A 14,059-nucleotide genomic window follows, 5' to 3' on the forward strand; every position below is an offset into this window, starting at 1 on the left:
GAAACATTTATTTTTACGTTAGTTTTTCTTTTAAAATGTACCGTAGAATTATTTCCGTTTTACTTTTGACAACTTTCATTGGTTTGACATCCTCCAATGCATTGACTTCAAAATCCTTGTGCCTATTTATAAATCCATCCATCGTCTTGCTCTACTAGTCTTGTGTCCCAGCTGACAACTTCTCCGAGAGTTTGGGTTACAGTGTGTCTCTCTTTTCCCACATTTCACCAGTGGCAGAGCCTTCAGCAATCATGGCCTTGCTTCCTGGAATTCTTTTCCCAAAACCTTCCACCTTGCTTCACATCACCTTCACCATCAAAATCCTCCTCAAAATCTACCTTCGACCTCACTTTTGGTTACTTCTCCTAACCTTTCTCCCAATTCCTGCTGAGTGACTCAATTCTAACCCCCTTGTGAAGTTTCTACATTAAAAGGTGCTATACAAGTTGTTATTGTTTTGTAATGCAGATCATAATCAGTCAGCCAATTTTAAATATTCCAACATACTTCAGCAACATGATGCTTTACTTTAGGTCACCAGTGCATAAAAGGGCTGGAAGGCAATTGTTCCCCGGCTTCTGCCAGTGCAATTCCCATATCTTTCCACACTTTTAGGTACAGAAACCAAGTGGCCTTACCACCGCGTTCTTTTGCCTTTCTTCTCTTCATCCATCCCTCCCTCCCACCCTCCCTCAAATAGCACAGCAAAAATTTGGCTCACAAAGAAAAATCAACTAAGAGGAACCCACAACCTATAATACAATTGAAAGTAACGCTGGATCACTATCTGTGCTATGCTACTACAGATCTCCAATGTTCATCATAGCTTTATGGAATTATAATTGCTACAGGATTTAATTATATTCGGGGCATTTCTGCTGATTTAGCCCTTTAAACAATTAAACTTTAGACAAAAAAAACCCTCCACAACCCAATCACAATTTTGTGTGCGTCTTTTCAGAATTTCAATTTAAAATACACAATTTAGAAAACTATTCCTTGAAAAAGTTATGTTAGGGACATCCCAGGCACACTAGGTGCTGACATTGTGATGACATCAGCATCAATCATGTTACTGTGCCTGCGTTTGAATGCCAACATGACTTCCACCATAACAATACACTTTCAACCGTGAGAAAATAAACATTTGTTTAAAAATGCAATACTTACAGAATGTAGGTTAGGACACCAATACTCCTGAAACACATGGAAGAACAGTGCTTTTAGGTTTCTGCAAATGGTTTAAAAAATACTTATTCAAAAGTTCTGCTCATCATATAGTTTGTGTTCACTCACCACATATCAGCCTCCAGACCAAGAGGTTCATAGTTTACTATTTCTGGAGCTTCAAAATTAAAAAAAAATTAATTTCACAAGATCTAAAATGTTGCATGTTATGGTCTACAGAAATTTCTTTTTCATTTAAATTTTACATAGATTCTCACTGCTGCAACTTTCCATTTCCTCTTTTGGCTGGCAGGATGGGATTATCCTAGATCAATCAATGGCATTCTCATCAGTTGACAAGGTGCATTTGTATTCCTCGCTTCTCCCTCTGCCTCTTCCCCACCACCGTACCTCGAGAATGAGTGAAATTTGCCCTTTGATGGCACTATCCTCTCGAATGTTGCAAAGTCCAGCCCTTTGAACTGTTTTTATTGTATAGCTGCTGTGGTTGGCCCATTATTTCTTACTTTATGCCCTCTGAATTTATTTTCAGTTCAACATAATTGAGTTTGGTTTTGGTATTCATGAAACAAAGTTTGCTAATATTAAATTACCTTTACGCATGTCGTGCTTAATAACAGCATCAGGAGATTTTAAACCAACTACAACAAAACCACAAATTTACCATTTAGATGTGGTCATTATTGATGAGCAATCTTATCATTTTAACTGAGGAAACCATCTTAACCATGTCAAAGAAAAGCAATTTTACACATCAAAAGAAAAGTAGCACAACACAAAATTGATCACTGTGTATACGCATTAGATTAAAAACTATAAAATTACAGAAATTTAAGAAATGTAAACATTACATCAAATACAGAAATGTATTTATTTTTAAAAACCCCTTTGGAAATATAATATGTGCTTCTGTGATAAACAAAATTAGTTTTTAAATTAGTTTGGGAGAAAACTATAGAATAGCCCCTTCCCAAATTTCTTTCCTCCTTTCCTAAAGGTTTTGACTTAAGGTATTTACAGAACAAAACAGAGGCCATTCAGCCCAATAGCTCCATGTCGGTGTTTATTCTCCACCAAGCCTCCTCCCACCCTTCTTCGTCGAGCCCCATCAACACATCCTTCTATTCCTTTCTCCCTCATGTGCTTATCTAACTTCCCCTTAAGTGCATTTATGCTACTCCTTGTGGTAGCGAGTTACACATTCTAACCACTCTGGGTAAAGAAGTTTCTCCTGAATTCCATACTGGATTTATTAGTGAGTATCTTGTATTTATGGCCCCTAGTTCTGGACTCCACTGCAAGTGGAAACATCCTCCCCATATCTACCCTATCAAACCCTTTCGTAATCTTAAAAGACCTCTATCAGTTCACCCCTTAGTCTTCTATTTTCTAGAGAAAAGAGCCCCAGCCTGTTCAATCTTTCCTAATAGGTATATCCTCTCAGTTCTGGTATCATTCTAGTAGATCTTTTTTGCACCTTCGCCAGTGTCTCAATATCCTTTTTATAATATGGAGACCAGAACAGTTCAAGTGTGGTCTAACCAAGGTTCTATACAAGTTTAACATAACTTCTCTGGCTTTTCAATTCTATCTCTCTAGAAATGAACCCCAGTGCTTTGTTTGCTTTTTTTTTTTTTTTTTACAGCCTTATTAACCGGTGTTGCTATGCTTAGTGGTTTGTGTATCTGTACCCCCAGATCCCTATGCTCCCCTAGTCCATTTACACACTTATTTTCCCAAGGAGTACATGGCCTCCTTATTCTTCCTACCAAAATGTACTACCTCATACTTGTGTTGGAGGACTGTTGCTAAACCACTCAACAGTACTTGCCCATTGGTTGCCCTTCACGGCTGCGTTCAGACAGCGAGTTTCAGCAGGCTAGTCAACTGTGGAAACTTCCTGCCCTCATTCATGGTACACAAATGTAATGCCCCCTTCACCATCATACCTGAGATCAGCTAACATGATACAGATCAAGAATCAAACCTGGAACTTTCCTACTCTGTATGGATCACCTTTACACTGGGTAGTACATCTACCAATTAAGCTATTGGGGAAGCTCTTTGCATAATTTATTTCAACTTTCAATATTTCACATTAGAAATGTACAGCTAACAAAAGGATATAAAATACATCCTGATTTTCTACAATGTAAAGGATGGCGAACCCTTAATGATTAAGGCTTTTCAAAAAAATCAGGCTCCCATTTCGTTGCTTTTTAATTTGTGCGTTAGGTGACTCTCACCAATCTTTAATAGAAGTAAAACTAAAAATTTGATCCCAAACCTAACCAACTACTGCCTGGAATCAGACAACTAGGGAAAGAGATACTAAGAAGTCAGTGCTCCCTTCCATTTTTTTTCTCTTTCTGCTCAAGACCTCGATAGATTGGCTCCAGCCAAGGAAGAACTGAGTCAGATGCATGGACTGTAAGCATATTGTATTCCTCCTCTACCCTCGGCCCACATCATCTGCCTAGGATCTTACATGTGCAATGGCAAACTGCTCCCAGGCCTCTGCCATTTTGATCAATCTGCTACAAGCCTTTATTCTTCTCCCAACCCTATGAGAAGGAATGGCTTTTAGCAATGGCATGAGGGCATCAACTCTGTTATCTCCACACTTATGGCACTTCATATTGGGGTTTTAATATGCTATGGAAGGCAACTTTTAAATAGAAACTTAACATGCTCACATTTGACCCCAAATCAAAATACAATACAAGCTTGAGGGGGCACCAGATAACAGAGGCAGAATGGAGAGGAGTATACAAGTACACCCTGACAACTACCCTCTGTGGCAGAATGCATAAGAGCAAGTTCACGATAATAAATTAAGTATACTGTATCCCACAGAAGGTTGACAAATTCCACCCATATCGGAGTGATGAATGTTGGAAGGGCTCTGGTCATATCCCTGCATTCTAGGCAGCAGTCTGGGAGCACAGAGACCCACACCTTTAAACATGAGGTCTAGTGCAACGCTCACCACTAGCTGCAAAGAGATGCAATCCCCACTATGGTGCAAGAATGAGAGAGGAAAACTATGAGACATACACCATCAGAACGGACAATATATAGACGCTACCTGGAACTTAGGAATGGCCAGGCAATCTAGAACCCTCTCTCTGACCAATGCAAGTCACACAGGTCAGAAGCAGTCCACAAGCAAACAAGTCCTACCCAGCGTCATCCTCTTCGTAACGTAGGTATTGTTATGATCCTGACACAGTTGAACTTCAGGTTTTAACCTCAGGCTAAATTATTCTGCCCCCCGCCACCCCCACCCCCCCCCCCCCCCCCGACCAAATCAGCAGGTTGTTCTCGGCATGTGCACAACTGTCTCATCAATCCCACTGTGGCATGCATCTCCCTGCAAATACCGTGTGACAAAACTATACAGTAACTTCACAAAATAAACTGTACATTTATCTCAAAAAATTAAGAAAATTCATCACTCTACAACCAGTGAAAAGTCAGCATTCAAAACTACAAATAACTAAGATGATTTCAGATAAGCCTTGAAAGATACCTACCTACAAACTCTGGAGTTCCAAAGATATGTTTGAATTCATTCCCAAAATCTATTTCATGAGCCAAACCAAAGTCAATGAGCTTAATCCGAGGTTTGGGTGACTTTTTATCTAGTAACATAATGTTTTCAGGCTGCAGAAAAGAAAAAGGTTGTGGAAGGAATTTGAACATTAACTTGTTTCCATTAATGAAGCAAAACACAAGCAGCATAAAAGAACGATTTAAAAAATGCATCATAAAAGCTTGGTATTCTACATAAAACTAACTTATCTCAAAATCTAACAGTCTATTCAGATGTGAACAGAAAGGTTTAATAAATTGTTTATTATAGTTCTCAATATTCTAATTAAAGAAAAAAGTCTTTTGCTACAAGGTATAATTTTTACAACTCTCAGAAGCAGTGCAGTTGCTTTATTCATTCGGTTATAAAATACATCTGGTTGACTAACATGTGTAAAGGATGCACTGGATTCTTTCCTTGCAGATCTTTCCATGGACCTCTCCTGCACTAAACATAACTACTGCTGGGGTATGGTTCTAGTGGCGGCAGCAGCAGCTCTCCGGTACCTCACATGTGAAATTTAAGTATCACCACAGCATTTGACTATGTGGGAGGGAGGCATCAGAGCACTGGCCAATTGCATCCACATAATGCACTTCAGCATGGGTCATTGGACAGCAAGAGAGAGAAAACTCTGGCCTTTACACCCCCTCCCTAGCTCAGGAATGCTAAACCAAACTGTGGTGCCACCACAGCTCTGATGGAAACCCTAACTGAATACAGATTAAACATGGACCTCCCAAGTATGGCGTGGCTCAGTACCATACTCAACAATACACTTTTTAGTAAAAATATTCAGAGGATCGAACAATGTGATAAAGTTACAACCTCTCTTTCAGATCTTTATTAACCCAATAGGAATATAGGAACAGGTTACCATTCAGCCCCTCAAGCCTGTTCTGCCATTCAATTAGATCGTGGCTGATCTGTACTATGTGCATTTCCATCATTTTGTATTTTCTTTCAATCTTCAGCATTTTGTGTTTTTTAAAAATCTGTTTTGATGGAGCTTAATTTTGGGGTTTTCCACTGAATGCATCCACACTAAGCTATCCAAAATGTAAAGTATTATATGCATACAGATCTTTGATTAAAAAAAATTAGGTAGCTGCAACAGAATTGCTCATTTAGTCCTTTAGATTATTAATGCATATATATAGTTTCCTGGGCATCAAAAATTCACAACTGGCTGCAATGAGGATGTATTTACTCACCCAGTACAAGCTTTTTAAAAAAAAAAATCAAAAGCAGTAACAGATTACTGATATTTTGTTAGAACTATGACTTGAACTTAATTCTCTTGCTTTTAATAATTTACTATACAGCAATGATAGCATGAAACAGTTCACAAATTGAGAACAGATGGTTATATGATTACCAAATAAATTTAGCTCAGATGGTTAAACTGACCACTTCTTTACTTCCTTCCCTAACCAATTTGTACAGTACAAACAAAGCAGAAGTGGTAAAACACTCACTTGTAGTCCATGGGTATTTGATGACAGGATAGATCATGTGACAAGAACTAGGGGAAAACCAAACATTTCCAGCGCTACAGTCCCCTATTGATTTAGATGATTTGGCTGCAGTTCAGAACACACACAAACCAATCTACACAATATCCTTTTACACACACACATTTGTCTTATAATGTATGTGTTCTATTCCGCAGTAATATAACTGAAAACACATACAATAGTACCCATTGCTCAATCAATCATCGGCCATTATATTCTTGCACCTGTGCCATTTCTACATCCTGCTCGGTTTTCTGATGCCATCGGTAGAATTACCACAAACTTACAAGATACCCCAAACAAAAATATTCTGACAAAGCGACCAACCATTCAAAATAATGAGACAAGTGGGGTTCTCATATTTTACAAGATTGACCAAACCACAATTGAATTCCAATTCGTAATTCACCCACTTAGATTTTTTTTTGAAATGTAAAGAATTAAATAAAATTTTAAAAAACTATTGGATCTTCCATGTCATTGCACTTGTGCCGAGGAGGCAGCTGGTCAGTGTGTTTGGCAGGGCCAGGTTGTGGGTGGCAGGTTCAGGTGGAGGCCAGTGCCAAGAGTTAGGGTGAAGGTGGGTGCTGGGGTGCATGGGTAGTGGGACAGGGGTTAATTTACAAAAGAAAACTAAAAACTTTTAGCCTACACACAGAATGCAGGTGGGTGCACCTTCCTTAAATTGAGTCCTAGGGTTGCGGAGGGCCAGGCCATCTCTACACTATTGTGCTGTTGCAGGTTTTACACCATTTTATTCCCTAGAGCATGTGATAATCCACTCAACTCAGAATTTCTATCATTTAAAGTAACACATCTCTCCATAGGTTGGGTGGGAAGGGTCATGGCAGCTGAATTTCTATTTTGCTACAGCATGATTGGGTAGAATTTTTTTTTTGATAGCGTGATTTGGAACAAAATTGAAGTTGAAGAGAAAGTAGGAAACTAAAATAATCAATGACAAAAAAAGTCTTAAACACTTAGCCAATGAAAAAGAAACATGATTGGCTGCTCACGACACTTGATGACCATGACAAAGGTAAAGACATGGCACCAGTCAATTTCATTCTACTACTATGAAACATGAGAATGCAATTCATTTAAGAATGTGCTTATTTATGATGGGAGTTGGATTTAAATGAAACTACTTCTAATGGAATACTGCTACAAAGATAAGATTAAACCTAAATAAAGCCCTGCCTTCGCTTCACCCTCTCCCCCACCCCAACCCCACAATTGTCCATGAGAGAATAAAACTGTATTATCAGTTTGTAACCTAGCTTAAAAACTGGCTCACGCAAGTTACCACCGTCAATAAGTTAGAGTCTAAAGATCCAAAATGGACTCATTTATAAACATATAAGTATCATCAATATGACAACTCCAGACACACGGACTGATGCAATGCAGGACTTATGCGATGCAGGGATGCCAACGCTCCCCCTAAACTGCGCAGGCGTGCGGCCGCACATCGATCGGGAGGTCCCATGCAGGCTGCTTATCAGCTTTTGCTGCTGGAAAAGATACCGCACACGCGCAGCCACTTTTAAAAACGACATTAGAGGGAACATTGATGGACGTACTCCTGGAGGTTTGATCATGATCTGATCACATGACACTTGCCCGCTTTGCAAATATTAAAAACTGGGTCTCCTGCAATTGAGCGCCTTTGCTCATAGTTTTACGCCAGTAGTTACAGGAACTTAGGAACAGGAGTAGGCTATTCTGCCCTTCAAGCCTGTTTGTTCTGCCATTCAATTAGATCATAGCTAATCTGCACCTCAACTCCATTTACCCGCCTTTGTTCCATATCCCTTCATACCTTTTCCTAACAAGAAACTATCAATTGCAGTCTTGAAAATTTCAATTGACTCAGCAGCCACAGCCTTTTGGGGGAGCGAGTTACAGATTTCCACTAACCTTTTGTGGAAAAAGTGCTTCCTGATTTCAGTCCTTGTTCTGGATTCGCTCACCAGCAGTTTCTCTGTATCTACCCTACTGAATCCCTTAATCATTTTAAGTATCTCGATTAGATCACCCCTCAACTTTCTGAACTCAAGGGACGAGAAGCCAAGTTTATGCAAGCTGCCCCCATAATTTAATTTTTTAAGCCCTCATCATCCTGGTGAACCTGCGCGGTACCCCTTCCAAGGTCAATACATCCTTACTGAGGTTTGGTGTCTAAATTTGAACACAGTACTCCAGATGGGCTCTAACTAAGGCTCTGTACAACTGAAGCATTATTTCCTCCATTTTATATTCCAACCACCCTTCAGATAATTACATTTTGTACTTGTGCATTAGCTTTTAGTCATGTGTTGCGCAAAAATTCAAAAACCGGACGGCGAAGAAATTGCACAGGAGCAAACCACAGGCACTAAGCACTACTTTCCTCCCCCCCCCCCCCCCTGAGTTGCTAGCAGCACTGACTTAATGACTTTAAGCACGTTTGATTCGAAAGGTATTAGAGGTAAACAAATTTCACACTTTGCAGTTGTAATGCCACTGATCTAACACTGAACCAGTCATTCGCGGGTCAAATAAATTTGTTTGCACGTTTTTGGTCAAACTGTGTTACAAGCTATTAAAAGAAAATCGTCTAATTAGATTTCATACTTGTTAAAAAAGGGTGTAAGGATACACCCAGCAACTACAGGCCAGTCAGTTTAACCTCAGTAGTGGGGAAGCTTTTAGAAAAGATAATCAGGGACAAGGTTACCAGCTACTTGGAAAAGTGTGGAATAATTAAGGAAAGCCAACACAGATTTGTTAAAGGCAAATCGTATTTAACTAACTTGATCGAGTTTTTTGTTGAGGTAACAGAGAGGGCAATGTGGTTGATGTGGTGCACATGCACTTCCAAGAGGCGTTTGATAAAGTACCACATAATAGGCTTGCCAGCAAAGTTGAAGCCCATGGAATAAAAGGGACAGTGTCAGCATGGATACGAAATTGGATAAGTGACAGGAAACAGAGAGTAGTGGTGAACGGTTGTTTTTCGGACTGGAGGAAGGTGTACAGTGGTGTTCCCCAGGGGTCAGTACTAGGACCACTGCTTTTCTTGATATATATTAATGACTTGGACTTTGGTGTACAGGACATAATTTCAAAATGTGCAGATGACACAAAACTTGGAAGCAAAGTGAACAGTGAGGAGGACAGTGTTAGACTTCAAGAAGGCAGACAGGCTGGTGAAATGTGCGGATACGTGGCAGATGAAATTTGACGCAGAAAAGTACGAAGTAGGAAGAACGAAGAGAGGCAATATAAACTAAAGGATACAATCCTAAAGGGGTGTATGAACAGAGAGACTGGGGGTTTTTGTGCACAAATCATTGAAGGCGGTTGAAATCGCTGAGAAAGTGGTTAAAAAAGCTTACGCGATACTGGGCTTCATAAATAGGGCACAAAAGCAAGGAAATGATGATGAACCTTTATAAAACAGTAGTTCAGCCTCAACTGGAGTATTCTGTCCAATTCTGGGCACCGCACTTTAGGAAGGCCTTAGAGAGGGTTCAGAAAAGATTTATAAGAATGATGATTCCAGGGATGAGGGACTTCAGTTACGTGGATCGACTGGAGAAGCTGGGGTTGTTCTCCTTAGAACAGAGAAGGTTGAGAGGAGATTTGATAGGTGTTTAAAATCATGAGGGGTCTAGACAGAGTAGATAGAGAGAAACTGTTCCCATTGGTGGAAGGGTCGAGAACCAGAGGACACAGATTTAAGGTGATTGGCAAAAGAACCAAAGACGACATGAGGAAAAAAAAATTTACGCAGCGAGTGGTTAGGATCTAGAAAGCACTGCTTGAAAGGGTGGAGGAGGCAGGTTCAATTGTGGCTTTCAAAAGGGAACTAGATAAGTACCTGAAGGAAAAAAGTTTGCAGGGCTATGGGGAAAAGGCGGGGGAGTGAGACTAGCTGAAGTGCTCTTGCAGAGAGCTGGCACAGGCTCGACAGCCTATTCTGTGTTGTAACCATTCTATGATTCTAATTAAAAAGGCACTAACCACTCATGAAGTGCAGAATTATATACATTTTTCTTGCATTTTGAAAAGTCTTCCCGTTTCCCATGGGATTCATGTACTCATGTTGGCGCTACTGGAATTCTAGGTTTTATCACAAGGTGCATCATTTAAACAGTCATGAGGTAATGATGAGCCTATACAAGACCTCAATTACAGTACAGTGTACAGTAATGGGTTTCAAGCTATAGGAAGGATAGAGACTTTAGAGAAAGTACAACGCAGATTCTGCCTGGTATGAGGAAATACAAATGCCAAGACTTGAAAAATTTAAGCTTTTCTTATTCGAACAATGCAGATATTCCGGGTGAAAGAATAGGACAGGGTAGATAGAAGTTTACTTAAAGTAAAGGATTTTTTGCTATAGCTTTGATTAAATAGTTTTCCACGTAAAGCTGACGGGTACAAAATGTAATGATTTAATCTAGTATATTGGGGTCGAGAATGAAGGGCTATAGATACAAATGTAAGGGATTTGGGACTGAGAGCAAGAGAATCTTCTTTACAAAAAGAGTTGAGAGTCTGTAGAATTCACTTCCAGAGTTCGTGTCTGAGGCAGAAACAATGTTAACATTCAAAATTAGATTAGGTTAGGTGGATGAAGGTAAAGGGGATAAAGGGATATGGGAACAGGAGGGTAAATATGTTTAGTACTATTTGCTCGCTTGGAGGGTAAACACCGACATGGACTGTTGGGCTGAACGCAACGTCTATCTCTGTCATATGCTGGAAAATGAAATTCGATTCTACTTTTCCGAGCTGGTTTGGACATCGCACTATTAAGTTGGCACTCCTAAGGCGGTCAGACACAGAGTAAAAATCCTTCTATACTCCCTGAGTCTACCTATATTGAAAGAAGATCCATTGCTACAGCAGTGGAACTTTATTTTCATTTCCCATGCTGGTGATGCTTCCACTATGTGAGCGAGATCGCAGTTCTAAATTATGGGCAGACTTGTACTGTAGGCCTACACCCATGTTGAGACTGCCACAAACTTATTCTGCTTTGATTACCTATAGCCAGCGTAGAAAAAGACTCCATCCCATTAGTTTGTGCTGGAGTTAAACCCAGATCTGAGGTGAAAGCACAGCATGCTTACCAAAGTTATGCAAGTGTCCTTTCTGGCATTACATTCCTTTATTTTCAAATCATATTTCTATTAAAATCAGCTATTCGGCAGAGTCTGGAGGAGGGGATGAATGGGGAAGAGGCTAGGGCAAAATTCAACCATTCTTGATGTTTGTGGCTGAACGGAGAAAACTACCTACAGAAAAGATATTGCTGATATTCATCCACCTTCTGCAGCTAATAAAACATTTATTCCGTGGAGTTTCACTCGTTTACATGGAAAACCAGTCAAGAACATAAAAGAAATAGGAGCAGGAGTAGGCCATTAGGCCCTTCGAGCCTGCTCTGCCATTCAATGAGATCCTGGCTGATCTTCTGCCTCAATTCCATTCACCGGCCTTATCGCCATATCCCTTGATGCCCTTACTAGTCAGAAATCTATTGACTTCTGTTTTGAATATACCCAATGACTGAGTCTCCACAGCCCTTTGGGGTAGAGAATTCCAAAGATTCACCACCCTGTGTGTGAAGGAATTTCTTCTCATCTCAGCCCTGAATGGCCTACCCTTTATCCTGAGGCTGTGGCCCCTGGTTCTAGACTCCCCAGCCAAGGGAAACATTCTCCCAGCATCCACCCCATCAAGCCCTGTAATAATTTTGTATGTTTCAGAGGTCCCCTCTCATTCTTCTGAATTCAAGCGAATACAGGCCTAGTTTACTCAATCTCTTCTCATGCGACAGTCCCGCCATCCCAGGAATCAATCTCTTGAACCTTTGTTGCACTCCCTCTATGGCAAGTATATCCTTCCGTAGGTAAGGAGACCAAAATTGTACACAGTACTCCAGGTGTAGTCTCACCAAGGCCCTATATAATTGGAGTAAGACGTCTTTACTCCTGTACTCAAATCCTCTTGTAATGAAGGCCAGCATACCATTTGCCTTCCTAATGGCTTGCTACACCTACACATTCACTTTCAGTGACTCATGTACAAGGACACCCAGGTCCCTTTGAGCATCTGCATTCCCAAATCTTTCACCATTTAGGAAATACTCTACTCTGCCTTTCTGTTTTTTCTACCAAAGTGGATAACTTCACATTTATCCACATTATATTCCATCTGCCATGTTCTCGCCCACTCACTGAGCCTGTCGAGATCCCCGTGAAGCCTCTTCACATCCTCTTCGCAACTGACACTGCCACCTAGCTTTGTGTCATCAGCAAATTTGGAAATGTTACATTTAGTCCCCTCATCCAAATCATCTTCAAAGCTGTAGCAGAAAATCCTTTACCTTAAGTAATACTATGAAAGAAAAGGAGTTTGACACTCAGAACTATTTTCTGTTTTATTTGGAATGCTTTTTGTTCTTTATTCAAAATCTTTAACTGAATTTAAATAAGTTCCTAGAAAAGAACAACGCCCACCCCGAATTTGAACTGAAATACTTTCAATTCAATTAATTTTATGTTAAAGGAATAAAAGCTCATTTTAAAACCAAAAATTATATTTATCCACAATCCTCCATTCTTTCCTGTAAATAAGTAGGGATTAATTGTGAAAACACAGGCCTCTATAGTGGTCCAGTACACATGGTTAGCCAGATTAGCGAGTCCATGTACCATTTGCGGAAACGTTAACCTGCAGTATTGTGCAACTGCAGCTCCCTGCACCGAGAGCTGCAAGAAGGAAAGATCAGCCAAGACAAGACCATGAACCACTTACTTGTATAAGTTTTAAAATGGGATGAGGAGAGAGATTTTTTTTAATTAAAAAAATTTTTTTTTTTTTTTTTTTTTAAATAAAAGACCAGACATTTTGCAGTTTTTGGAAACATAAATGCTGGATTAGCAATTTTTAATGTAGAGATTTAACAATTCAGACTCTAACAATGATTTTACATGACATGACTAATGTATCTCAACACCAAGAGCATTTGAACGGCTATTTTGTGATTCGAGCATGACTAAACATAATTTCTATACCATACACGTTGCATAAAAATGAATACTTTTCACTTGTCCTATATTAAGCAGCTTTAAAAAAGTTCACCAACTTCACATTGGTTTTACCTTAAGGTCGAAGTGGGCAATGCACTTGGAATGGAGGTAGTGGACACCATTGAGAATTTGTTTGAGAAATTCCGTGGCCTCCTCTTCTGTCAAGGACTCTTTTTCAGCCAGAAAATCGAACAGCTCCCCTCCAGACACGCTGCAGTTTATTGAAGAAAAATAACTTTATAGGATTGTTTCCAACACACTTAAAACAATTTGCTCAAATATAAAATCAATTTTAAAGGTCACTCAAATTAAATGCCCTATTTAAAAACATGGAGTTAACACTAACTACCATGAGTGATGCTGGAAGAGTTGATGCCACTGGCTGACAGCCAATGTGGTGGAATTTCTCTCATAAAACAAGCCGTCATTTGGCCTCTTACTTTGGTATGTGGCTTTTGTTTAAAACATTTAAATTGCACAAACCCATTTTTAAAATCTCGATTGCACAAAAGTTCTTAATAGCCTGCAGTCACCTCAAGGCAATAGTTTTATTTACAATACATAGAAATATACTTGTTTTATCTGAGAAAACAGGAGACTATAAAAGTATGCCTGGGCAATAGGCAAAACCTAAAAAATGATTAGCGAATTTATAAAAGAAGTGTCTCTGT

General features: G+C 39.7%; 1 protein-coding gene across 7 annotated transcripts in view; it reads right to left on the reverse strand.

The window, feature by feature from the left end:
* The window catches only part of dapk1 (death-associated protein kinase 1), a 252,251-nt gene that overhangs the window by 112,688 nt on the left and 125,504 nt on the right, over window positions 1-14,059 (reverse strand). For all 7 annotated transcript variants that reach the window (XM_085985055.1, XM_085985078.1, XM_085985086.1 and 4 more), the window contains exons 4-7: window positions 13,461-13,599; window positions 4,725-4,854; window positions 1,297-1,345; window positions 1,171-1,197 (exon numbers count right to left, since the gene is read on the reverse strand). In XM_085985055.1, coding sequence (XP_085841181.1) covers window positions 1,171-1,197; window positions 1,297-1,345; window positions 4,725-4,854; window positions 13,461-13,599 — 345 coding nt within the window. The remainder of the gene's footprint in view (window positions 1-1,170; window positions 1,198-1,296; window positions 1,346-4,724; window positions 4,855-13,460; window positions 13,600-14,059) is intronic.

The sequence above is a fragment of the Somniosus microcephalus genome, chromosome 1 (assembly GCF_052327205.1).
Source record: "Somniosus microcephalus isolate GS21.2 chromosome 1, FLI_Smic_1.0, whole genome shotgun sequence".
NCBI classification, from domain to species: domain Eukaryota; kingdom Metazoa; phylum Chordata; class Chondrichthyes; order Squaliformes; family Somniosidae; genus Somniosus; species Somniosus microcephalus.